This window comes from Zonotrichia albicollis, chromosome 1 (assembly GCF_047830755.1).
Source record: "Zonotrichia albicollis isolate bZonAlb1 chromosome 1, bZonAlb1.hap1, whole genome shotgun sequence".
NCBI lineage: Eukaryota > Metazoa > Chordata > Aves > Passeriformes > Passerellidae > Zonotrichia > Zonotrichia albicollis.
In genome coordinates, this window is record NC_133819.1 from 73,446,402 (window position 1) to 73,473,461 (window position 27,060).

The 27,060-nt window shown below is 39.2% G+C and overlaps 1 protein-coding gene across 2 annotated transcripts in view; it reads left to right on the top strand.

Annotated features, from left to right (window-relative positions):
- DROSHA (drosha ribonuclease III) overlaps positions 1-9,865 on the top strand; it is a 71,084-nt gene extending 61,219 nt beyond the window's left edge. For both annotated transcript variants that reach the window (XM_005481658.4, XM_074545117.1), the window contains 6 exons: positions 2,292-2,433; positions 3,407-3,489; positions 3,603-3,706; positions 5,581-5,673; positions 6,453-6,499; positions 9,432-9,865. In XM_005481658.4, the coding sequence (XP_005481715.1) occupies positions 2,292-2,433; positions 3,407-3,489; positions 3,603-3,706; positions 5,581-5,673; positions 6,453-6,499; positions 9,432-9,562 (600 nt within the window). In that variant the 3' untranslated portion in view covers positions 9,563-9,865. The remainder of the gene's footprint in view (positions 1-2,291; positions 2,434-3,406; positions 3,490-3,602; positions 3,707-5,580; positions 5,674-6,452; positions 6,500-9,431) is intronic.
- Positions 9,866-27,060: the final 17,195 nt, after the last annotated feature.

Here is a 27,060-nt window from a genome sequence, read left to right on the forward strand (position 1 = left end):
GCCTAAAATAAAATTTGAACTGTGGAGGTTTGTTCATGTGTAGAGAAAATGATCTTAAAATGTTTTTAAATTTGATGACAAATGAAATGAGACATCTGAGAAAAGAGGCTGATAAAGTGGAATCTGAAGAGAAGCTGCAAACACTAAGCTCTTTCTCCTGTCATCTGGGGACATACTTAAATTTGAAGTAATAATAGAACATCAACTAAATGGTGTCTGGTGTGTTGAGGGAAATTTTGGTCAAGGATTCTACTTGACTGGCAATGCAGTGGCTTCCCAGTGTGGAGTAATTGCTTGTGGAGAGATGTCTGTAAAATAATTATGTTTAAGAAAAAGAAAGGAGAACATAGTCTCATCTACATACTTGGAGATAGCCAAATAATGTACCAGAAGCGAAGTTGACATTTTGTTGAATGTTGGAAGATAAGCTTTTGTTGAATGTTGGAAGATAAGCTTTTCCAGTGCTGAGTTACGGATACGTTCTTTGGTACAGTCGTGAGTAGTGGTATGTTGGGTGAAAATGGAAGAATTAGGAAAAAAATTGCTTTGTAATTAAAGCCAGGCTCCAGTTGAGCATATCATGTATCACAGCATCTGCAGTGATCTGTGTGTTACCAGTGTAGAGACTAACTCTAAAAAAGCTGCTGGAAAGGCACAGGGACTGTCTTCTCTGTAACATGAGGAGGAATTGAATTTCTTGCCTAATCGCACTTGTAGAGGAGGCAAATTCTAATATGGAGCAAGTTGATAACCACAGTGCTAAGAGGATAACTGGCCTTTTTTTTCTATCTCTAATTCACAGGGTAGTGTATGTGTTGCTCTTTGTTTTATGATACTACTAATCATGATTATGGATCCCATCAAAATAAATAGTCTGCAAACAAAACAAAAGAAATCCTTCTTCCATTAAAAGAAACAGATTTTTGTCATGGGACACTGCACTTCTGTCTCATAGGGTACATATTAGGATGCTGTACTTAGGATATCGTTGGGGAAAGTATAGCTTATTTATCATAAGGACATAAAAGGAAAGAATTTTGAACTAGAACAAGTAGTAAATGAGTTTAAACAAAGGTTAGGGAGTGGGGTAATAGTACTATGTGCAGTTTGCCTAGTTTACAAAGATCAGGTTATGAGTATCTGCTTCATACATCATTGACAAACAAATTATGAACATACTGTTCTTTGTTTATCTGTTCTGGGAGATGAAGTATCAAGTGCAGCAAATAAATCTTGATTTTTCATAAGCTCAATTGATGTGCTGGAGCCAGGTAGCGTATAACTTGTATCTAATAAGCTGAGCAAATGTGATATGAAAGACAAAAAAAGGGAAAAAAAAGGTATGTGCAGCATCTCAACTCTAGATTGCACATAAACTGTGGAAAAGAGAGACATTCTTTACTTCTCACTCCTACCTCTTGTAGTAGCTGTAACTCCTTAATGCTGTTCCATTTAAAGCAAAAAAGCAAACAAGCAGGAAAAATTCTGACCTCTCCAAAGGTACAGAAATTCTCCCTAAAATTCCAAAATACTTCTTTAAGCTGTGTGGGAGCTCTATGTCTTTGTTAGAGCTCTATGTTTAAGTAATCTGTCTGGAGCCAAGGTTTTTTCATGACACATCCTTGACCTTGTCATATATGGAACACATTAGGGCAGACCTGTGTCCGGGATGCGTTGGCTCAGCTGTGCTGCCTTCTAGCAGAGCAAATAGTGCATACAGGCTGTCCATCTGTGTATTTTTTCCTTTGGCCAAAGGAATGGAGCAGCCTCCTCCTTTGCTTGTTCTGAAACACTGAGCTATCTTGCTTTAATGTGTGTTTGTTTGAGTCACCACCTATTTATTCATTATTTGGTGGACACTGGGAGCTGTTCCATGGACTCCAGAATATTTTTTTTTACTTACTCTTTATGTGGGAAAATGTATACAACTGTGTATTACTTAAACTAGAAAACTGCAGATTAGCTGAGAAATCTCAGGGCTCGTGATGACATGGAAGGAAGCTCACAAGCAAGCATTTTAAATGTGTGACATATATACAGAAGTAATGTGTCCAAAGAATAAGTAAAGATTGGTGAGAAGAATTGAAACAGAAAGAAAAATCACCAGTAGAAAGAGTGACAGAGTGTGTCTCTATATAAATCACTTGAGATGCCCTGTATCTAAATGTCAGTAAACTGAGAGAAGTGAGAAACCTCAAGGACAAAAGTAACTTTTTCTCCCCAGCTCTCCTAGGTTTTGTAGTTTGTTATTGGTGATTTTTACTAAGGAATGGAACTTCTTTCTTTTGCAGCTGTTGAGAAGTTCTTTGGTGAACAACAGGACACAGGCCAAGGTGGCAGAGGAGCTGGGCATGCAAGAGTTTGCCATCACTAATGACAAGACAAAAAGACCTGTAACTCTTCGAACTAAGACTTTGGCTGATCTCTTGGAATGTGAGTTAATTTGGTTATAATAACTTCATACTTAATGACTTCCTTTTCCTTGGGGCTTGTTTAAGAAAGCCATTAGAAATCCCCTAAATCGCTATTAAAAATGTATGTTCAGGTTTCCAAATGATTTATGCCTATACCTCTGAAAGCCAGATTTTTGAAGACTAACCTAGATTTTTGAAGTCTGTATAAAAGCATGAAGAAGGCATAATTGCAGATAGAAATATGAAGGCTTATAAATTGAGGGTTCAAGATGACCAGGTCAAAAGCATGTCTTCAAAGTTAAAGCTTATACTGTGAATTAAGCTATTTAACAGCAGTGTCAGTGTTTAATTAGTATATTCTTGACGCTGTTGGAAGACAAAATAGTTCTTTAAGCAGGTGAATAGTTATGTGTGGTTCATTTGTCTGCATTTGAGGAGGTTTTAAAATGGTCATTCCACAAGAGGAAAGGCTGCATGGAAATGAAATTATTTTTAGTCAATTTTTGGAAGTTTGTGCTGCCTTCTTTCCCATGAAATGGAAACAGTGATAAATATTCTACAAAGAAAGTTAATCCCTGTCTTGTATATTTTGTTGTGTTTTGCAAGCAATTCAGACCACTTGGCTTTTGCAAAATCTCATAAACAAATGGAAATAGCACACAAACAGGAGTGATTTATATCTAAATTATTTTATGGTACCCAGTAGTGATTTATTTGTAAGTATTCATGGTCTCCTGGTTAAAATGTGAGATTAGAAGCACAGTGTTGTTTCTAGCACTTTAAATGACTGGGTGGATTTGGGTAAATCACTTAATCTCTTGGTCAACTTGATTTTTTTTTTTCCCCAAGTATGCAGGATAATACCCTCATCAGATCACTGCTCTGAAACGTAATTGAATATGGCTTTAAAATACTCAGTCATACTTGTTTCTAAAAGTGAAAGCCAGTAATGCTCTCCTTGGAAGAGTGACAGTACCTTTTTTTCCCTCCAGCCTTTATTGCTGCCCTGTACATTGATAAAGATTTGGAATATGTTCACACTTTCATGAATGTTTGCTTTTTTCCACGGCTAAAGGTAAGATCAGTTGATTTCCTCCTTTCCTGCCACTGTATTTTAACCTTTTGTAGTATTTGAAACCCTTATTGCAATCTCTGAATCATAAAAGCACTTTTGTGGACTTCCTGCAGGAGTTTATTTTAAATCAAGATTGGAATGATCCTAAATCTCAGCTTCAGCAGTGCTGCTTGACTCTCAGGACAGAAGGAAAAGAGCCGGACATTCCTCTCTACAAGTAAGAACAGGCTCCTTATGGATACCAGCTAATTATAAATCTTCCTTGTATATGGAGCAAGATGTGATCAGTCACTATAATTTGCTTTTCTTGTCATTACCCAAGCCCTATAGTCCCTTGTCTGAAGAAGGAAAATACTGTTTCCTAAGCCTTAGGTGTTTAAGCCATTACAAGGAAGAGTTACTGAGCATTTTACGTTTACAGTTGTAAGGGAAAAATAGAGTTTTTATTTTGGAGTGGAGTACTTAATTGGCATAATTCTTTATTTGTTTTTTCTTTTAATGTAAGGAATGGCAGTATTAAATGAAAAGAGTTAAAGAAATGGCTGTTTTGTCATGAGGTCAAGATATCTCCATTTTCACTAACATATGAAGTTTCTTGATATTATTATACAAAAATAATAATGCCTTGTGTTACACTTGCTGATTATAGGCACTGTTTCTCATTCACAGTCAGGCACTGAAGGGCAGCACAAGTTTTGGACATTTTTGTTGTGTGATTCAGCTGGCAAATGTTCCTGTGTTCAATGACAAAGAGCTCAGGGCAGTGAACCTTTTAACTTGAACACCTAACTTAGCTACCTGAAACTGGATGGGATTGATTTCCCTTTTTACTTCCAGTTGCTAGATAGTGTAATAGCTGCTTCAAAAAGATAATAAATAATAAACCTTAGGCTGTATATTGCATCCATATCCATTCAATTCCTGTAGGAAAGTGTGCAATGTTAGCCCCAAAATAAGAGATAAAGGCTATGAAAATTCAAGGTTTGTGCTGTTGGGATTATTATATCAAAAACATATGAAGAATTAAAGTATAAGTGCATCTGTCCCAGGTACTGAAGTAAGGTTTCCAGTGCTGTGTAGCAGTTTAGTGACAGTGACACACACTGCACTTTTAAGTGCCATCCCCTTAACAGTGCAGCCAGTGCTCTGCAGGTCTGACTCCTCTGTCTCTCTGTGTGAGGGTTCAGGGCTTTGTCTTGGCTGAGGGGAATGAATTCAATAAAAAACAATTTCCCATTTTTGTAAAAACCACTTAATATCAGGTACCAAATGTTTGTTTTGTTTTGCTGTGATGATAAATTGATTTTTATAGTACAGCTCAGACCTAGTATTACACTGTTATCTTCCTATTATCTTGTTAAATTCCTTTTCTTGGGGTTATCTGTTTCACTGCAGTCAGTACTATTGCTTTTAAATTTAGGGTAGGTTTTATTTGCTCTTGTCACAGTGCATGGAGGGATAGAGTGCTTTAGTTAGATACTTTAAAAATTGATGTGAAATTTGTGCTCTTTCTGAAAAGAAACAAGGTAGCAGACAGAACTTGATCTGAGAGTGGGGAGAGCTTTGGGATAGCAGTGAGAAACTGCAAAAGAAGCAATTCATTGCACATCTAGGGAATTAGCTTTTCCCTTTCAGATGGTTGTTGATGTATGTCCTAGACATCAGGTCAAATGGAAAGTTTGTTTTGTGACAAACTAACTTTTCAAAGCTGATGGAAAATTTTTTGTACTGTGATAATTCAGTGTAGAGAACTACCATGTCTAATACAAAGTCCTTACAAAACCTTGCTACCTGCAGAACTCTCAGGGACTAAACTTCTAGTGCACACATAATTGTATGGGTGTGTTTACTTGCAGTTGCACAGCTATGCATAATTTATTACTTTATTACAAGTGATGGGATCGATATAAATACTGTTCTGGTAATCTCTGGGTTAGTGTGATCTATACAGACATCCTTCAACCCTTGCTCTATGTTTTGCATGAATTGTACTATATGTATTGACCAAACTGAAATTTTGGTGAGCTATGTGCCACAAAGAGATTGTGTGTTTTTATCTTCCCTGCTTTAATAAATTATTTCTTCTTTCAGGACCCTGCAGACAGTGGGACCTTCTCATGCCAGGACATACACAGTAGCTGTCTACTTCAAAGGGGAAAGAATAGGATGTGGTAAAGGTCCAAGGTATAGTAAAAAATTAATCACATGGTGTTAGTGTGGTGGTGTCCAAAATTACTAGCATTGGAGGTAGACTGTTGTATGGTCTGCCATAGGAAAGGAAAGCCGTAGAGCCTTCTTCAAACTTCTCTGCTTTAGGAGTACCTGAAGGGTTCAATGTTGGTATAATTTTGTATCTTAAGCTCTTTTTGGTGAATTTACCTTCAAGGTGGCTGGCAATGCTAACTGTTTGTGGCTCTTGAAGTAGAAACTGCAGAACAGCTTCCAGGAAATAGTGTCTTTATCTTGGTATTTGCTATTGGATTACTATGCAACTTACCGTGGCAAGTTAAGAGTGCCACGCTATTACACTTTTTTTTTTTTCTGAGGCATTTTGGAATGGTTCTAAGAATTCAAAAACTTCAACCATGAACCCCAAAAACCACATTTTATGCTATCAAATCTGATCTTGGTTATAAAAATATCTTTTTTTTTTAACATTCACACATCTGTGTTCTTGTTCCTTTTTTCTCTCAAGTAAAAACAGATGCTTTAATGAAGAATGGACTGGAATGTTTTGTTAATATTAATGGTCTAAGTCAAGAAATATTCTACTGGAGCTGTAGTACTATTGCTCATATATTTATGCAATGGCTAATGTATCATACACTCTTGGACTTACAAGCTGCTGGTTTTCCAAAAAGTTTCATTACAGAAGCATAACTAGTGGTTCACTTAGTCAGAAACTTTAGTTTATTCTGTACAGCTTAGTTCTCATGTAACATGTTTTTGTTTGGCTTTCACAGTATTCAGCAAGCAGAAATGGGAGCTGCAATGGACGCACTTGAAAAATGTAAGATATTGGGCAACAGAGAATTCATAGTTTATTTCCTTTCCTTGTTCTTTAGTGAGGCAAGGTACAGATTTTGTGGGGGATAAGTTTTGAACAGAACACATATGTTGAGTGCTGTCAGCTTCTAAGCAGCAGGATTTTCTCTTAGTACTTTCAAGACAGTTTTGTAGCAGTTGAAATTGATAAGATCCCAACAGGTATTTGTTAACGGGAGCTGATCAGCTGCAGGGGATGCAACTTCAAGGGAACCCTGTGCAGTAAAGTTTCATTGAGGTTTTCCATGCTTATGCATGCAGTGAGATAAGACTGCATAGTCTCTGATGCTTGCCCTTTATTTCAGGGGGAAGCCAAGTGTGACCTTAGTAAATAAAATTTGATCCCAGCTTATCAGTAGACTAGGTTAAAATCTAAGAGGCAGGTCCCCAACAATTTAAATTTATATTTATCTGTCAAGAAGCGTTAATATCAGCTGCAGATCCAGGGATCTTTGTATACATCTCTCTAAATTACATGCTGCATAGCCAGCATGGGAGCAGTCCTTCGTTGAAATGTAGTCTCAGATATGAGTGAGTGTGGGCAAGCTTCTTATATTCATTAACTTTAGTCAGTTACATTAAAGTTTCAGGTGTGGGTAACATGCAAGCAAATAGATTACAAACATTTTGTGCAGCAGAAATTCTCTATTGAGAAGAACATGGGAAGTCCATTTTTTGCATTTTATTCAAAGGAAACACATGCAGTTCCTCAGATGTCAAAGGTTTTTAATCTGTTATCTCTGCATCTGGAAATTTGAGGGCTTAATTATTTCAGAAGGCAATGAATCTGTGTAGCTCAGATATGTTTTTATATCCATCTGCTAAGCATATACTTCTCACCACCAGTAAATTTGACAAGCAGAAAAATGTGACTTCCCTTCTCCGCTGAGTATCAGCAAGATGTTACTGAAGTTTTCTTTGAGTGAGTTTTCTTGTGACAGTATCACCACTCAAGAGAGCTCTGAGTTTCATGGCCTATCAATCCAAAGACTTCACAGCTATCTTCTGACATGTATATTTGTTTAAATACCATAGAACTCTAGAGGTCTGTGCTCCTGCTGCCCTTCAATTCAAAACAGAGCCAACTTTCAAGTTAGTTTCTCTGTGCCTTGCCAGTCAAGTTTTAATTGTCTTTTGGGATGGAGGTTACACAACCCTTAAGGGCCCTGTTGCATTATGTGTATGGTGGTGCAGTAGTGTTGTTTGGTTTGGTTCATTTGTTGGGTTTTTTAATGCTTAAGTAGTTAACTTCAAGTGAAAGTGGTTTTCATTTGCCTATTTATATGATAGCCCTGATGAATTTATTATATGAGTATCCTCCTTACCCTTCTAAACATATTAGAACAGGTTGCTACCAAGCTGATTCTTAAAGAATCATGTTACAGGCAGTGCTGAAAATCTGATTTTGATTTTATTGGGCACATGAGCAACAAAAGATCCCAGAACTCCATTAAACAAAGCACTAGTGCTTTTAAAAACAACAGCAATTTAAAACCAATATTGTTTAGATTGCTTTCTGGTTTAAATAAATATACTGTCCAATGCTCAAGTTGTAAATAACTGACGAATAAACCTTTTATTCCTGTAGTATGTATAATAAAGGGCACAAATTTCACTGGCCAGTAGAACAAAGCAGTAGAAAGTTATTCTGCTCTGCCACAAACTCCTGCGGTTTTTGTGGCTTCTGCACTGCATTCTCTGGCTGAGAATCCGTGCTGCCTGGGACCCAGGAAAAGGAGGAAAAAGCTTGGTGCCAAGGAGGAAAAAGCTTGATGCCATGGTACTCCTCCCTGAGAAGCCTCAGCTGAATTCTCTCTCAATAGCCAGCAAGAGAGAGAGCAGTCCTTTGCTGAGACATCTACCAAATTTATGGCTTTAAAGATCAGTGCAGTAACCTTTTGCATTCATCTCAGACTGATCAGGGAGCCAGTGCTGATCCCAAAGCTCTGTGTGATCCCAGCAGGATTCACCATCAGCTGCAGCCTGTCACATACTCTGCCACCCCTTTGCTTTCTGACTGGCTGGAGGGTGCAGGTCTCCACAGCACAGACACATGAGGATGTCAGCACCCTGGTCATGCAGAAAACATCACATTCTGTGAGCTGTGCACTAAAGTGAGAGCAATTCTGTTCACTTACATAAGCTGTTCTTGCAGTCTCAGTACTAATGTGTACCTACACATCAGCCAATGGACAAGTGCCTGAAAGCAGAAGCATCCATCCCTCAGCTACTTCTCCATCACCTCAGCCCTGTCCAGTCTGTTTCAGGCAGTCTTCACTCATCCTTGCACTTAGACTGCGCTAAGGCTGCCTTCTGCTACATAGCCCAGCATTAACTTCTTCAGGAGCAGACTCAACTGCATTCCATCTTGCTATGCTATTACTTTCCCATTAGGATCCCTGCCATAGTGTGGGGCATGTAGTTGATTCTGCATGGTCTAAAACAATAATAAAAATAATGGAAACATCTGTGCAATGCTTGAAACCAGTGGCTCATACTTTTCGGAGTGGGAGCAAGACAAAAAACCCTGACAGCATTGACAGTAGTTTCACATTCATTTTTCAGTATCAACCACCTGTTGCTAAGGGAACAGAATGTAAAATCCAGGTAATACCTGGCCATGTGGCTGTACCAGGATTTTATATTTTGTTTTTGTGAGTATATTAGATTTGGTGGTGCTTTGTAGCAGGAGAAACAGATGTAAAGAAATCACAAAGAAACCAAAGTGTTATGAAACAGTCCTGGTTTACTATGTATTATAAGAAATAAATGAGTAAAAATGGGAACAACATTGTTTCCCCCTACCTCTGATAGCATCAAAGTTTAAAACAAAACGAGTTGAGGCTTTCTCTGTTACCAGTTTGTTTATTAATGTAAAATATTTCTCCTTGTGTCAGATAACTTTCCCCAGATGGCCCATCAGAAACGGTTCATTGAACGGAAGTACAGACAAGAGTTGAAAGAATTGAGGTGGGAAAGAGAGCATCAAGAGAGAGAGTCAGAGGAGACTGAAGAAGCAAGGAAATAAAAGGAGGGCACAGAAGCAGTGGCGTATTTACTTACTTAATAACTCTGACTGTGGCCTATGGAGACCTAACCTAGTTTCTTGCAGATGAATGAAGAGTGCCTGTTGATATAAAAAAAAAAAAACTTTGTAATATCTTCCTTTAAAAGTGTGTGCAAATATAGTATTTCTTTAGTTTGGTTTTAAGTTTGGCTTTTTAATAAGATTTGGGTTTAAATCCTTTTAATTTTTATGAAAAGTTGTTGATTATTTTTATTCTTTTTACTGTCTTGTATGAAGTAATAAAGTATTAATTTCCAAAGCTAATAGGAGAAAAGGCTGTTAAATAATTGTCTCCTATGTCTAAGTGCTGTGTTGTCAGCGACCAGCCAAGTTATTGCATGAACTCTGCTGTAAGGGGGACGAAAGTATTATGAAAAACTGATTCAGCTGAGCACTTAAGCATGTATTTTACTTAAGTTTTGCAGCTAAATTTATTTCTTGAGTCTGCTAAACCAGAGCTTTAAAGTTCAGGCTCTTTTTACAGAAAATGGTGCAGTAATTAAAAGGAGATACTCAGTTTTGCTTTGAACAATGGATGTCACATCTGAAATGTGGCGCAGATGTGTGTGGAAGATTGAGTAGGTTTTTTTTTTAATCACTGTTATAAGACTTGAAGGAGAAGATAATTATGAAGCAAGAGAATGGCAGTTTTTGTAGAGAATGTACATGTAGTTTACATTAACAAGTTTAGTTTCTTTCTGAGCTTCTTGTTCTGTCAGGCTGGTGTCTAATTTAATGGATTTCTTTGACAGGAAGATACCAGTGTGGCCATTACTGTGAAATGGTATATTAGAAGCTCTATATGGGTTCTGTTCCAGAAAGATTCATTGAAAACAGTTTTTGTCAAAGGAAGGGCAGAATTTATCCCCAAGTGGTGTGCAGTTTTAAGTCATCCAGTTTCCTTGGGTTTCTTTGGTGTCTGTGGCTTGTATTAGACAGACAGATGTTTCTTCTATAAAAGCGATGAACAGCACCAGAAATTAAAAATCCACTGTGTCTGTTGGTATTTTTTCCCACTGGTTATCAGTGTTGTTTGTTCTTTTAATTTTCCTGCTTCAAGCCATTCATTTCCATTAAGCTGGTTCTCAGTTAATACACTCCCTTGGTAGGTATTGTGGAGTCATTTTTCATCTTTCTTTTCTGATAAGCAAAACAGATTGAACCCTTATTTTCCTTCGCTGCGCATTTTCTTCCTGAAAGAAGAAAAGATCCTTTTTGGCCAGTCATTTAAGCATGTCCCACATGCCCCACAGCTGTATGTGTAAAGTGTGGGACAGCATGGATGCACGAGTCTGGCCCAAGGAATTTGTGCCAACTCATGGAAGAAAACTTCTGCCTTACGGCCACTCTGCACTGAGCAGCTTCTTCAGCAATGGTTTGAAGCACTTCTCTGTAGGTGTGGGATGGACATCAGGAGAAGCACTTCATGCAAAAGTGCCAAAGTAGACTCCAAATGAAGCTGAAAAATTCAGGCTGCACGAATGTCTTCCCAGAGTTTCATTTCTGAACTAATCAATATGTGTATTTTCAGAAGCATACCTTTCTACACTTGCAATGTGAGATGCACTTAAATAAGGGGGGGTTTTTACACTTGAGCCCACAACACTACCTCACTTCTTCCAGCTCTATGATTTGCCTTTTCCTAATGGATTGATGCTTAAAATCCATTTCAGAGGATGAGAGAAAAGAAAAAAACACATTCTCTAATTTAGAGTGTGATAATAATGGAGGGAATAAAAACAAGGTAAAGGCAAGGAGCTGCTCTCTGCTGAATGCTGCTGCCATTTGACTTTTGAGAAGTGATTGTAACTTCTTTTAGCTTCAGTCGGTAAATAGAAAGCTGAAATGCTTCTGAAGAGTAGGAAGCTTGAAACGCACCAGCAAGTCCTCTGTCCACAAGACATTTGTATTTCAAATTCTTTTGTATAATTGCCCATCTGCTTCTAGCAGTAAATGAAATAGTGCGGTGCCAGAGGGTCAAGTGTAATTGTGTAAACCATTATTTTATTTTTCCCTCTTAACTGTGACCAGTTTCATATGTTTCATGAATAGAAAATTACTTCATTTTCAGGTGTATGATTGCTTAGCAAATTTCAGTGTATTTGACATCACCAAAGAACCCCAGTGGAATTGTTAGTTCATAGTTTTAACATTACTTTCATTATTCCTATATACAATTTCACTTTCCAGCTGTAAGAAGACTGCAGTCTTATTCATAAATATTTTCATTAAATTGGATTGAATTTATCAGGCTGTTTTGGGGAAGGAACCCAGGACTGTTCTTTTTTACTTCTTTAACTCAGAAATTGCTTGGAAAAAACAAACTTTTAAAAATAATTTCTGCATTCCAGTTACTGCAGTTAATGAGTTTTAGGCTTTCCTCAATAAAGTGTTGGTGGTAACTGTGTTTTCAAGTGGGCTATTTTCCCTTTTTTGCTGTGTAAGTGTGGGCTAGGAAGATTGCCTGAAGCGGTTTTGTTTTCCTTGTCTTCAGAACAAAAACCAAAAGGTAAAAAGAAAATCCTGTTTCCTTTATTCAAACCGCAGTGTCTTTCTGTGTGTGGCCTGTCTAACAGCAGTGGCTGTGAGTGTTCCTGTTGATTTCAGGAGTTGTGTAGAATGTGAAATGTGAGCACAGTCCTTTACAGCAGCCCCCAAGGAGGGGAAGCCTCTTCAAGTTGCCTTGGTAAAAATTATCATTGCACTCAGGCTGATCAGTGGAACAGCTGTAGCTCATAACTAGGCAGCTTGTGCTGCTCCTTTGTAGGTGTGAGGGAGTCTCTGGTTTACTGATAAAGTCAGTTCTTTTTTGCTTCAGAGCCTGTTCTCTGTTCTCTGAGCTAGATGTTTTCTTGCAAGATCAATTGACTTGAGCTGGGTGCAAGTAGATGGATAGAGAGCAAGACTGGGATCTGTGTGAATCCTAAAAATCCTGTGAATCTTTTTATTGTGAATTTGTACAGAGCATTGAATAGAATTGTAGCTGATTTGATTGGGGATTCCAGCTGAATTAACATAAAATTCATTATGTGATTTGTAGACCCGAAGTTTGCTTTGTAAGATTTCAGTTTCTGGAAGATTATTTAACAGCAGTACTAAGAGAAACTTGGTCTCTAAGATTGTTGTAAACGTCGTTGCTAATAAAGTTTCCCAGAAAATACTTCAGGCATAGTTGTTACTTGCTAAAACAATTTGGAAACATCAAAAGGCAAACCCTGATCATCTGTCTCCCTACTTCAAAGACTCTGATTATACAGGCCACGTATTTAAATGAAATAAGTGGTTCACTTGTAAAAAGTTTCTTTTTGGTGGAAGTTTGTAAAGCCCTGTAAGAGCTCAGGGAGTTCATCTGCATCATTTACCACTGTGCATTGTCTTTGATGAGGATGGTGTTGCAACAGACATTTCTGTGACCCATACAGATCCACACTACTTCTCCTTCCTGCCCACTCGCCACATCACAGATTGGCATTCTCTCTGAGGCACTAAGATTAAATCAGCTGCATGCTCCAGCTGTGCATATTTCTCTGTCCATCAGGGAGCAGGCTTTCCTTAGAGGCCCTTTCCTTCACCTGCCTGCTACAGGTGACAAGGGAGCACCAACTTGCACCCAGAGTCTTGCTAAGTAAATATATTTCCCTTTGCCTCAGTCATCAGTGCATTCCTCAAAAGGATTTCAAAGCCTTTCCTGACTAAGGGTATAAGTGATTTGCCTGTGAGTTACAATACAATCTACCTGGAAGTGTCAGTCTGTTGTTTTGTTGCTCTTCACAGCAGCTTTGTGGAGGGACCATTTATTCTGTTACTAAGAGATGAAAAGGAGAAATTGTCACTGGGGGCCAGGGCTCAGGATGTCTGTGGGAAGGCAGTGATGCCTCATCCAGTGGATGATTTAGTCTGTGGCTTTAGCATTTTCCTTGCAAGCCTTCTGTGATTCTCTTGCCATGCCTGAGAGGGTCTTCAAGGGAGAAAAAAGAACTTGGCTGTGCAGGCTGGGCACTGACACCCTCATTGCCTTTTCCTGTGGAGACTTAGAAAGCAGCCATCAAGAAGACTGGGGACTCTAGTATAAGAAACCAGAGTCCAAACTGTGTTGCTTGTACACCTCTTCAGAATAAATAAATAAATAAATAAACCTTCCACTTTGAGCAGACATTTCAAAAGTCATCCATTAGCAAGGGACAGGCTCTTGAGCTGAGAAATCGTGAACTTTTGCTGGTGGCAGAAGCAGCAGTGGTCCAGAAGTGCTGCTGCAGTGATGGGTGGGTAATTGTTTGTCACTGGAGGTAGCTTGTTATTTATTTAAAGATGGGGATGATGGTCATGGGAACCCATGGGACCCCACTGATGCAAGCTCAGCCAACATTTCTAAAAAAAGAAAACAAAGTTACTTCTTTCTAAAAAAAAAAAATAAAGTTACTTCCCTGCAGGTTTCCTCCTTCAGTCATTTACTCTGTCAGAACAGTTCTGACATGGTGACCAGTTTTTGCTGCCAACTAGAATTACAATTCAAGTATTGCAGCTGTTTCCAGAGGGATACTTGAACTGACAAATAAAAAGCAGCCATTTCTCAATCCAGCAGCATTTGAAAATACTAATACTAATCTGTATCCGATTATAAATTTCTTTTTTATATTAAAAAATGTAAATTATGTAAGGTAAGAATTTTTAATGATCTTATTGAACAAGTCATTCTACATTGTTGCCTTTGTTCTTGTGATGAAAAACATTGTCAAAATACATGTGTCTTTAAACTTCATCATTAAGAAAAATTAAATATACCATCTGAAGGAAAAAAAAATCTTTATCCTTGGTGTTTAAAATTTCTGTCATTCAATGCTGCTGTCTGCTTCCTTCCAAAACCCAAACATTTAAAATGTGTGCTCCACCTGTCAGAATGTGTCAGATTTTACAACCAATATCCCATCTCAGTTGATGCCTGTACATTAACAATCAAAATCAATCTGTAAGTTATTGCTTTCTAGTTTTCGAACCAGGGCTTGACCAGACATCTAAAATAGTGTGACACTTCCTATCTTATAGGACCTCAAAACTTTCAGAGAACTCAATGGCTTTAACCCAAAACAGGTTTTCAAAGCTTCCCATTACCTTTGCTCCCATTACTTTTATTTTAATTATTATTATTTTTCAATGTTTTCATTGTTTATTTGTTCTTAATGTGATCTGTAGCACTATTATCTTCTGTTTCAAGGTTCCCTGACCCTTACTTCTGCTTAGCAGATCAATGCCTTGCTCACTGAGACTAGAAAATAAATGACCTTGAACTCTTTGCTCTTGCAAGTCACACATCAGCACTTATATCAGAAATCAAGTGCCCACAGCAAGAACAAAAACCTTGCTGCACATCCGTGGAAACAAAGTACGGAATCTTTCCAGTACAATTTCAGGGATCCTGTCAGACGTTTTAAGAGAGGCTGTGAATTCTTGAGGCATGTAGTGATGTACTTTTTGCAGCTTATGTTGTGAATTTATGCAATTGGATTAAGTTTGGCATCTATTTCAGCTGGAAGCTTATAAATGGACATTTATATGTGTAAGTGAGGAGGGAGAGGTAAGAAAAGGCAGAACAGATGCTGAGAACACTAGAAAAAAAGCTTATTTCAGCACTGCTGAGAAGCAGAGTGATTTGGATAGAAAAATGTTAACTACTTTCAAATACAGACTGAAAAATATGAGGTTTCATTGTAACATAAATACAATTCTGTGCCATGTGCTTGGGAAAATGATGGCTTTAAAAATGCATTCAGAGTTGAGTTTTATGCAAAGCTAGAAAATAAATCTTACTGGTAAGATATAGCAAATCTATTAGAAGTGAGACGATAAAATTTTAGTATTTTAGAGATACAGAGGTGAGATGTGATCTAGTAAAGTTGTGATAGTTTTCTAGATTTTAATTAGGAACAGAATTGAATATATGTGTATTTGGTGTAAATGCAGTTATGCATGTATATATTTATTTACTTAATGATACATCTGAAGTTTTCACTCATTGCAACATGACACCTTTTTACCAAGGAAAGAAAAAGGCTTCCCGTGGTCTATTTTTAACAGGTATTTGGATATTGGTTTTATTGAAGTAGTGTCCAGAGATCTTCACTGAGACTGGGGCTTTTCATGCCAGCTGCTATGAACACAAAATGACAGGCAGTCCCTGACCCAGAAAGAAATAGAAAGGAAGCAATGACTTACTCAAAGTCACCAAACAGGTCAAGGGTAGAAATGAGAACAAAACCTGAATCTGTCAAGTCCCAGCTGAGATTTGTCCTCTCCTCGTACTGCACACTTATTTACAGCATTGAGCTTTAGATGTTGTAGTTGGTTTATATCTGCATTAATACGGACATTTTAAATTTCACACACAGCACCCTAGAATGGGGATTTACCTAATCTTCATACTGAAAGCTTATAAAAGCAATTTTAAAAAGTGAAAGAAAACTCAGGTCCTGCATGGTGGGAGCTTCTCTCCACAGCCAGCATGCTCACATTTGCTGCTGAGCTCCTGCTGTGGCAGCTCGAGCTCGTGGCTCCAAGGCCCCTGCTCAGCACCTCGGGACAGTGTGTGACAGCTGTCACTCAGGTAGGAACAGCAGCATTGTCACGTCGTGCTGGAGCTGAGGTTTGGCCCTGTTGTACATACACACAGGAGAAAGCAGATCTCCCTTCTGGGTTCACAGCCTGCTGCTAATGCCTGTAGTTTTTTTTAAGTCTGCGTCCTCACCAAATTCATTAGAGGTTAGTATGACTCTAAGCACAGGATACATTTCCAGTGTGGTGACAGAAGGAAATAAACTTGCAAACAGCTGTGCTCTCATCTGTGAAAAGTACTTTGCTGCAAAGTGCCTAAGTTATTTCCTTGGTTCCTTGAAAATTAATTGAGAGATTTTTGGGTTGTAGATAGGTAGAGGGGGCTGTGAGTAAACATCACGAAAAGAGAGAAGTGTCCCCTCTTCTTAGTCTTGTGCTGCCATGTGTGCTAGTTGCTGCAGGAGGATTGGTGGCTGCTGGCTCCAGGGCAGTAATGGAAGGTGCAGGTGTGGGCTGGAGCATGATCTGGGCTGGGAGTGTTGTGTGCCAGTACCAGGGTTGGTGGGAACACATCCTGTGCCTTTTCAGCTGGTGAGAAGGCAAGCAGAGGAATAAGTATGGGTTTTATCCTGGCCCTGACTGGCAGAAACTGGTGAGATGGTAGTGAGAGCTAGAAGTAGAAACAAGTACTCAACTCTACAAGCTGTTGTTAACCCCTGACCAAAACACTATTTCCTGCAAGGCAGTGAGAAATAAGGTTGTGGATGCCATGGGACAGAGAGAGAGAAATGGCAAGCATTTCTCAAGGTGGCTTGTGAGAAGTTTTAGGGAGCTGGAAAGATGTGATAACCTGTTGACTATAAACAATTTGCAGGTGCTGTTTTTCTACTTTATTTTTCTGTTCCTCTCGAGGACAGTGCATGAGAAGATGTTTCTGTTAGTTAACCAGTAGAATAGAATCTATCATACCACTCTATAAACACTGTGTGGTTCTTTTCAATAAAGCCTTCTTTGCCTTTGCTACAACCCTGCCTCTCGCTGTTCCTGCCCCAACACCGGTGCACGAGTGACATAAGGCTAGAGGGCCAGAGGTCTGTACATGATCAGAAGGGCTCAGTTCCATCAGCTGCTGTTTCCATACTGTTTGGCAAAGGCCCATCTCATGGATTCCCATGTTTTGAGGGGACGTTTTTCTGGTTCCATGCGTGCACCCATTGTACAGGCTTATATGTGCACATGTGTGTGTGGAGTGAAACACAGGAGAGCAACTGTGTGGGGGTGTGCAAAGAAGTTTGGGACTGTGCAAGTGTAGAAATGAAGGAGGCCCAGAGAGATAGCTGCATGACTCCTTCCCCTCCGAGGCAGATCTGTCATTTCTGGCTCTTGGATTGGTTTGTTTATTCTGTTTAATGATGCTGACCTTTGTGTTGGATAAGTTGGCCTGTTGCAAGGCTAGGATTTGTGGCCTTTTGGGACTTCAGTTGTTTGGAAGACTGAGGATATTTTTTACTACATCGGGTCCTAAGAGAATGAATTCTGATGACCCAGCTGCCCTGATAACTCATTTGCCCTTTACCTTTTGACAGACAAAGTTACTTCAGACTTAGTCATATGTTAGAGACTCTCTAAATTTGAAGAACATCCTTGTAATAAATGATGTCCTATGGCAAAGAAAAATTCCAAGTTCTTTTGAAAGTTCCTGTTTTTACAATGTATTGATATGCTTTCTTGGGGAATACTAATCTTGAATTTTCAGTGTGAGTTTTAGAAAGTACTAAAGTAGGAAAAAAATTTGGATACACTGCGGGGAATGCTGCCTCAAAATGTATTGTCTTCCTAGAGAGATCTTATGCCAATGTTACTTTACTGGTCTCTGTATGAACAACCAGTTTATTCAGAAATTGTCCCCACATCTTACTTGATTTTGGGCCCCCCCAATCTGATTCCATAATCTATTTTAGCTAAACAAATTCCTCAGGATTAGTACAGAAGTGCTCACACATGAGATGTTTTACAGCACATCAACCAACAGCTTCTTCTGTTTTCCCAGTCCCTAGAATTTTAGTGGTCATCATCCTGCAATCCTTATGCCTAAGATTAATTTTAAACACACGACTGTCTGTCTCTGTTGAGCTGAGCACATCAGCTGGAAGTGGGAAATCATGTTGTTTTCACTTGCCATCAGTGGCAGCAGCTCTGCAAGCTCTGCTGGCGGCTACAGCTTCGCTGCCAGCAGCAGGATGGTCACGCTGGTCACAGCCCAGAGACCCCCAGGCTGCCCAGGTGGCCCTGGAGCTTGGTTGGCTGTCACATAAATGAAAGAGCCAAAAATCCTGACCCATTTGCTTCCCCCTGGCTCCGCTGGTCCTTTTGGGAGGAAAGCAGGGAAGGGGCAAAGAGAGATTTTAGTACTTTTCATGGTAAGTTAAGCAGCACTCTTTCTGACTTCTCACAGGAAAGGGTTCTGCTGAGTAAGAAAGTGCTAATTTCACATAGTTGTTTTTCGCAGTAGAGCTATGCTGTAAGTACCAAGCCCGAGAGGAACAAGAGCATAGTCAAATTAATGAAAAATAGGTTATGATGATAAATTATTCAAGTGGATAAAATTACTTTGGATTTGGAAGACGCTGAAACTTAAGGGCCAGGTCCTTTTCTGGTATAAAAAGATTCAGCTTCATCACTTTCAGGGAAACAGAGGAAATTTACATGATTCAGTTCAGGATCTGACTGTGACTGGCAGCATAAGCAGTCATTTAAAACTCGATGGCATATATTTCATCTACTTTGGGTGACAGCCATAAGGTGAATGTTTTAAATTCTGACATGGCATAGCCTTTCTTTTGAGATCAGTGGTGTGATTTTAAAAGGGATGAGATAAAAGCTGTGCCTCTCCAAAGGCACATTTTCTCTGATGTTAAAGGAAACAATGTAGAAATATTCCCACTAAATAAATCATCAGGGACTTTCAGAATAGATCACATCCTTATGTCTTAAAACTTGTAATACAACAGAAGTTGTTCACCTTAACTCAGTTTCTTTTGTTCAGCAATTTTTCCGTACAAGGAGGCATGTGTAGAGAAGGCAAGTCTGAAGGAGACACCCCTTCAGAAGAGGTTCCAGTGAACAGACACAAAGAAGCTCCTCTTTTGGCTTCCGGCATGGCTCTATCAGAAGTTTAATCCTTCTTAATCCCAGTCAAATTTCTGAGGAGGTGATATTGGAGAACAGATGGAAGGCTGTTATTCTGTTAAAGGTGAACACCAGCAAGCTGTACCTGGCCCTTCAGAATGGCCTCTGGTTTTTTAAGTGCTTTAGCCACTTAAAAAATGTGCTGATTTGGGTGCTGCTGCTCTAGGCTGAATTTTCAGTGGCATTTTCCCTCAGTTTACATGCATGTATGCACACAGAGGGGTGGAGAGCACAACCAGCTGTTAGAGGCCATGTCTGAACTTGCAGTCAGTTGCACCTGTAGAAAAAAGTAGAATGCTCCAAAATCAAGAACTTCTAGTAAGTTCTTTTATCACACTAAACTCGGAGGCTGAATCACATCCTACCAAGCAGCAGACACTGAAGTCATAGCTGTGGCCCCCCAAGGCCCCTGCTGTGATAAGTGCAGAGAGAAAGCCACGTCTCCAGAGACTAGTTCATGGCTTAGGCAGGATGAATCACCTCCTCTTGTCTGAGAAGCAAAGGGTGACACCTCTTTTATCTTTCTGAACAGTCTAACGCCCATAGTTATATGAGCTGAGTCTAGGTTTTAAACATTTGTGGCATTTAGCTATAAGACACAAGTGCTCACATTAAGCCAGCATGGCATGGCCTTCTTAACACTTTGCATAGCCATTGCTGTGAGGAGAACGCTTCCTTATCCCCAGATGACTCTTTCAACCATCCCCTTATGTGCAGATGTGAAGAGGACTGACAGTTTCTCCAAAGTGAGAGTATTTTCAAATGTCAAGAAGCTTTATTTTTTAATGTGTTAAACCCTATAAATTCCCCAGCTAATATAACTCATAAATGAAATGAGACTAATTAGTAGGAAAGTAATGAGAGAGCATTTACAGAGGTCACATCCTGAGGTCCAGTCACAGCGACGGAAAATGTGGGAGAGGGGTAAAAACTGCAATCTACTTTGTTCCTGTAGCACTGGCATTCATAGTTGTTAATTAACCCCAGCAAGGGCAACTTTAGAATGGCAAAATAAGGAGGAAAATGTTAAGGGATTATGAACTTTGTCTTTCCTTTCTCTCCCTTTTGTCTCCTGTCAGTGTCCCTGGGCAGGCACGAGCTCCTTACTGCCTAGCTAGCCTGCCCTTGCATCCACAGCAGGCCTATGGCTCTGTCCTTCTTTCTCTTTGCTACAGACACACTGTAGGAAACTCCAGTCCAAGTGCCTTTTCCAGGGAAAACTCAAGAGCTTCTAGGACACCATAAAGTTCTTTTGGCACAGGTCACCAAAGTCATGTGGCTGCCCAACTCCTTTTTTAAATGAGTCTATCACCCATCTGGAAAGGCAGAAAGAAGCACTTCTTGACTTTGGGAATTGGAAGGGCAAGTCTGTTATGGGTGTTTGAGCACACGCATACAAAGGTATGGAGAGTTGTGTGAGGACTTAAAGCAGACCGTGGGTTTGGAATACCATCTGTGACAGCAGAAGTGGAAGCTGTTGTACTGACTGCACAGTGAAGGATCCAAATGGCAGATTTATGTTCAGGGTTACTTAAGCTTGAAAAGAAGTATAAGGTCTCTTTCTTAACACATCTGAATAAGTAGGGTCCTTCCCTTGACTTTAATGAGCATCTGTATTGAGCTGAAAGTCAAACCTTGAAATGAAACCCTGGCATCCAGGTAACTGAGATTTTAAAAGCACGAATTTACAGTTTGACGAAACACCAAGAAGATACTGCTGAGGAAACAACATCTATGCTACATGATAAATCATAATGTGCTTAGCAAAACACAGACGTCTCTAGGAGGAAAACGTCTGTTGAGAGCCATGTTGAATTAGGGTCATCCATTTGCACAGCTTTTAACAGTCACCCACACCTGAACAGCTACAGGATCTCTCAGAACAAGCCAGAATTCAAAACATTTGAGGCAAGTGCAACTGAAGGAGCAAGAATTCAGTGCTCACTGCAAAAGCAACATCTGTGTCAGCAGAATGATTGACGGAGCTGGATGGAAAGGGAACAAAACGATGCGCGGAGGAGATGCCATGGCTGAATTAAAACTGCTGAGAAGTCAAAAAAGAAAAAAAAAAAGAATAGCACTGATGTCAGCTGTCACAAAAAAAAAAAAAGAAAAAAGAAAATATGAAATAATGAACAAGCAGGCACCATGACAAAACAGGTATGTTGCAAGCAACACAATTTAATCATTGTGCCAATCTGAAGTTTACCAGGTCGTTGTGGAGAAAAATCACTCACAGAGTGCCAGAGAGCACTTTCTTCTTTGTTTCCTCTCAAAACTTAAATTGTTTAAATTTGTTTCCTCTCAACTTTAATGGATGTGTTATCTTCATCTTTTTATTTTTAGTCCAGCCTTTTTGGATATGTGCATTAATTACACCTCAGATACCTTTGAATTTTTCACTAGCCTAATTACTCTTAGAGTTTTGCTCATGTTTAGGCTGAACTTTTTCTTTCTTTGCTTATGGCCATTACTTCTTTTTCTGTTGTCTTCTGAGACTTGCTGTAATTTCCTTCCTTCATTTACATTGTTACCTTGAAGATATTTACAGGGAAAGTTCATTTTCTTCTTTAGGTTTCTCTTTTCCCCTGTGTCGATCCCCTCAGTTCCTTTCTTCTTCCTTCTCTCTCCCTAATTTTTATGCTCTCCACCTCTTATTACCAGTACAGCTAACATTTTAACTAATTTTTCATGTGATTATTTTTTCTTCATGTATTTAAGATTAATAGCTAAGTAGCAGAACTGACCTTAAAAATCTGTGAGGGACATTTCCATAAAATATACTGGATAGTGTCACTGTTTCACGCTGCTTCTTTTAATGTCCATCAGCGGCAAGCTTGAATTGTTAAGCCACAGTTACACACACATACACAAATAAATATCTTTAGCCTTCATTTTTTGCAAGTAGGATGTTCTGTTACCATTTCTTCAACAGGTCACTGGTGCATATCTTATATTCAAGCTGCCCAGACCTGCACCAGTTCTGCATAACTCATGTACATATGTGAGACCAGTGCATGCATTTGAACAAGCAGAGTCTGTGCTCAGCTAGGAAAGACTGGAATGGCATTCAGTGGGACTGTCCTCCTTCAGATGCTTCTGGGACGCCTGTCCAGGTTTACAGGTTTGCATACTTACGGTATGTAAGTGTATATAAGACCTGCACGTACACGTCTTACAGGGTTTTCAGAAGTGACTAGGCAGGCTGAGCTCCTCATTTCCTGATTTTACTAATTTACACCTGAATTCCTTCATATGTTTGCTACCCATAGTTTGCTATAGGGGTGGGAACTGCCATTTTCTCCATGCAGGACTGAGAACAGCAGAGCCCTGCTGTGAGCAGGTCCTCAGCAGCACCAACATGACTGTTCCGAGCAGCAGCAAAGCAAAACCAAAGCAGAGCCCAGGGTACGTGCAGTGGGAATTAGCATGAACTAGAAGGAGCCAAGTAAAAACACACCACAGAACAGGTTCATCTGATGATGAGGGAGTGAAGAAATGAGGATCAGAAATATCTTAGCACTTTAAGATGAGGTACTGTCTTTCTGTTCTTTGCAAACACACTGATTAAAAACACCACAAACAAAGAAAAGTGTTGGATGTATAAAAAATGGTGGAATGCATTTTTCCTTGAAATCTTTGGCCTCACATTTGTGTATAAAAAATACCTAATAGAGAGATGCAACCTGAGAATGTGTCTGTGCAGGTAATATGGTGCCAAGGAATGGGAATGTCGAGTCTGTCAGAAAAAGAAATGTGTTTAACAAGGCACAAGCTCAAGAAGATACAGTTCCTTTGCCCTGAACCCCCTGCTGTCACTGGCTGCTGTCAACTGGAGGGTTTGATTTCAACGTTGTAAGAAACCTTAGGCAATCTCACACAGTGCAAGTGAGAAAATGACAGCCCTGTGATGATGCAGCCAGTTTTCCTGATCAGCGTGATTGTATGAGAGCGCTGTACTTAGTTATATCGATTTGTCTCTGAGAGCTCTTTCTGCCACATAAATCTCATCGAAAATCTTTAAGGATCTTGCCCCAGAAGGCCACTATGTTATTTTTCTCTGTAAAAAGAAGCAGAGCCAGGAATTCATTTCTCAAAGTTTTAACTAGAGCAGCCCATTTATGAGGAAGGTGTGAATTCATCTGTTTTACATTTTGAAACATCTAAAAACAGCTCTGCACTTCATGATTAACCTTTACTTCTAAGCAATGCTACAAAAAGCTGTATTTATCTTCTCTCCCTTTCTTTCTTGGATCAGGAGGTTTGAATAAAGAAAATCACCTTTCTTTTAGATGGGGAATTGGAAAGAGCATTGTGCTTATTGTAACTCAAGCCTTAAGTACAATAGGCACCACATTAAAAAGATACTATTTGTGCCACTTTAGTTAAAAAGACTGATAGCGCTTCCCTTATGGAAGTTTTCTTTAGAGTGACTAAAATTATTTTGAAAATAAATAACCACTTTAAATAAGGACCAAGTCTTTCAACTCAGCCAGAGCTAAATAAGCTCAAAATACAAATTCATATTAAGTCTCAACAGCATTATCAATATGTCTGAGACATGAAGTGTGTCTTTATGCCTGGCAGACTCATTTCTTCTAATATATATATAGAAGTGAATATGAGAAAACGCAAGAAGTTTGACCTTTTTTTAACTTGACAAAACCATTTTTTCAAGGAAGTCACTCTTGAGTTTGAATTATCTGTAACACAGAAAGAACCTGAACATCTATAGATATGTGAATTTTAGGCTGCTCAGGTACAAAATAGATTGTATGAAAGGGCTATAAATGTTTCAGTAACACTAAATATTTGGTAAAATCAACATTTTTTTTCTCTCTGGGAGCATAGTAAATTATTCCTTGGCTTCTTCTGTTGTTCTGCACAGATGTAGTGATCTGTGCACACACTGTAATAGGAGACCGAGGACTTAATTTCCTTCTTCTCTTTTCTTTTAAATAAACTAACTCCAAGAACTTTTACAGTTAGGATGTGCCAAAGTGTAATTTATTCATTTAAACTGTGCAGCCTAGTGCAACTTAAATATAATTACTGTACATCAGAACAAAGCTAACTTCATAAAGCCACGGCACGGCAAGTAACATCTGATTAGACAAGCATCCTCCTATAAATGCAGAAGCATTGGCAGCAAAGGAGGGTACTGCATTAATCCAGGACAATAATAGAAATTAATGCCATATTTACACACTTGCTCCATTGAAGGGGACAGCTACAGAGCTCATTTCATTGAAACTGGCTTAATACAAAAGTACTGGTGTACCCCTCTGCAATAAATGACAAAATTATGTTCTGCTTAATTTCCTATTATGTCCTAGAGCATATTCATATTTGTAAGTTCTCTCCAAACCTTCTTGGTCTAGGTGTTCTTATTCTGACTTTATAGCAAATGACTTGAAGTTGCTGCAGCAAACAGATGAGAAGTCTGATGCAGTAAGGCAGCAGGGTTTCTGAGGCCTGAAACCAGCAGTGTCTAACAGTACATTTATTACAAGTGTGCATTTAGTCACAAGTACAACTCTCATACCTGAAGCATATCAGCATATCTTCACCAGTGTGGAAGTGCTTTTTAAAGTGACAGACTGATTAGAGTTTGAATCCATGTTCCAGACTGGAAGAAAGCAGTGCATGAATCTTGCCTGGATTGATGTACATTTCTCACTTTATGCACCAGGACTAGTGCCCTTAGTTTCCCTGAACTGACAGACTAAATAATCACCACATGCAAAGAAATTTGAAGTCAGTTTCTGAGCCTCCAGGTTATAGAAGCCAACATCATGTTTTTTGGAGCAGTCTTTAAATCTCTGAGCTCCCCTTGATCCTCCCTTCCTCTGATACTAATGGTTCGGGTTTATGGGAGAGATGTAAATATGGCCACTGACACTTTATGACAGTCCAAGTTCTATTTCTGTCAGGAACAGTGTTTCTCTAGCTGCCCCTCAACACTCCTTTAAATTTCCTTCAGGGGCAGCCCTCTTTGTACTTAGGTGAGACAAACAAAGACTCTTGTCTCCCTCTTCCATGGCAGATAATAAGGGAATGGAGGGGTAGGAAGAGAACACTAGCCGGCTGCTGTGTGCATAGGAAAAGGTTTTCATAAAGCTACTGTTTGGGTCTTCCTTTCAGTGTTGGAGGAATGACATTTGTGTCCTTATTTCCTAAATTCAACACCCCTTACACCAAAAAAAAAAAAATGTGCCCTATTTGCCAAGGAGCATAGAAAGTGTTCTGGTGGCCCCTAAATCACTGCTGTCCCAAAGAGATTGGGCAGTGGGAAGGCAGCCTAAATGGGGAAGTGTTTTTTTCCCTTGAGTAATCAAAACATCTTCTGGAGTTAGCATTTTCTCACTTCATCACAATATTAGCACCAGCAATGACAGGAGCAACTCATGCTGACAGTACTGGACATACAGAAAAGGGCTTTTGGAGTTTACCATTTATTAAAAATTACTTAGTGAGTGCCCAGAACTGTCTGCATCAATGAAATGTGAATAGTTTATTCACACTTGCAGGGGTAAATTGGAGCATGGGCAAAGAAGCTGTCAGGATTTCAAAAGATGGGAAAGTAAGATAAGACAGTGCAACCATTAGCATAACAGATATACATCTATATATATAATATTTATGGTGTAAATGTTTATGGAAGTATGTAGGTTACCCAGAGGATAAAAGAAAGGAGATGCAAGAACAAGAGCTCAGTGAAATAAAAGTTTGAAGTTCAGCTTTGGTCCAGTTGGTCTGGAGGCCGTGTATGCAGGAGGGGTGACCAGAGCTGGCACGAAGGAAGCACTGCCTCCAGGAAAGACATGACCTTGCAGTGGAGAAGAATTGAGAGAGGAAAGCAGACAACTGACAGGGTTTGATGATGTTTTAGCTGACAAACAATGAGAGCTTTGTTTTGGTTTTGCAAGGTAGTGGTTAATGGACAGCAATAATGGAATTCTGAATGTTTGGCACAATGTTATATATGTCATGACCTTCCTGCCACAGATCTTTGTTCACACATATTTATTTTATTTCACAGTCCTCAGAAGCAACATGTGTCATCTGAGTCCCCTTTTGTCCTCTGCTGCACTTCGTGCTGGTCATCAAACAGTTAATCTGCATTGCCTTTCAGGAGTCCCATCTCCCTTCTGCCAGGATCAATGATAAAATTTTGACTGTGAAAGTGAGAGAGCCCATGGGCCAGATGGATATTTGGTAGCAAAACATTTGAAAGGCTCTTTTTGCAATAAAGAGCTTCACAAAGTATTTGCTCTAAAGACAAACACCAATATCTTGTCTCCACGGTGTTTGTAATCAATATTATATTACAGGTTGATTAAATACCAAGATATTAGAGCAGTGAATCTCAAAAGTACGTTTTTGACTTTTTCTCGCTTCTCAAAAACAACTGTAGAAATTATTTAGAGAAATGTTGACAATACCAGAAGACAACAAAATCAAAATAGCATCATAATCAATATCTCTGAACAGGCAATCTTGGCAGGGGGGAAACACTCATCACTGAATGAGTACCTGGCAGATGCTGTAGGTGGGCAAGAATATTACAACTTCATGGCCTAAATGTTTGGCCCATTTATCCTGTGCTAATAAATAGTATAACATGTGGAATAATTTCTACACATAGCTTCTTAAACTAGTATCCAGCCTGGGCATGAAAGGTAGATGCCACTCAAAAAGGTGATGACATCCCTGGGAAGCCA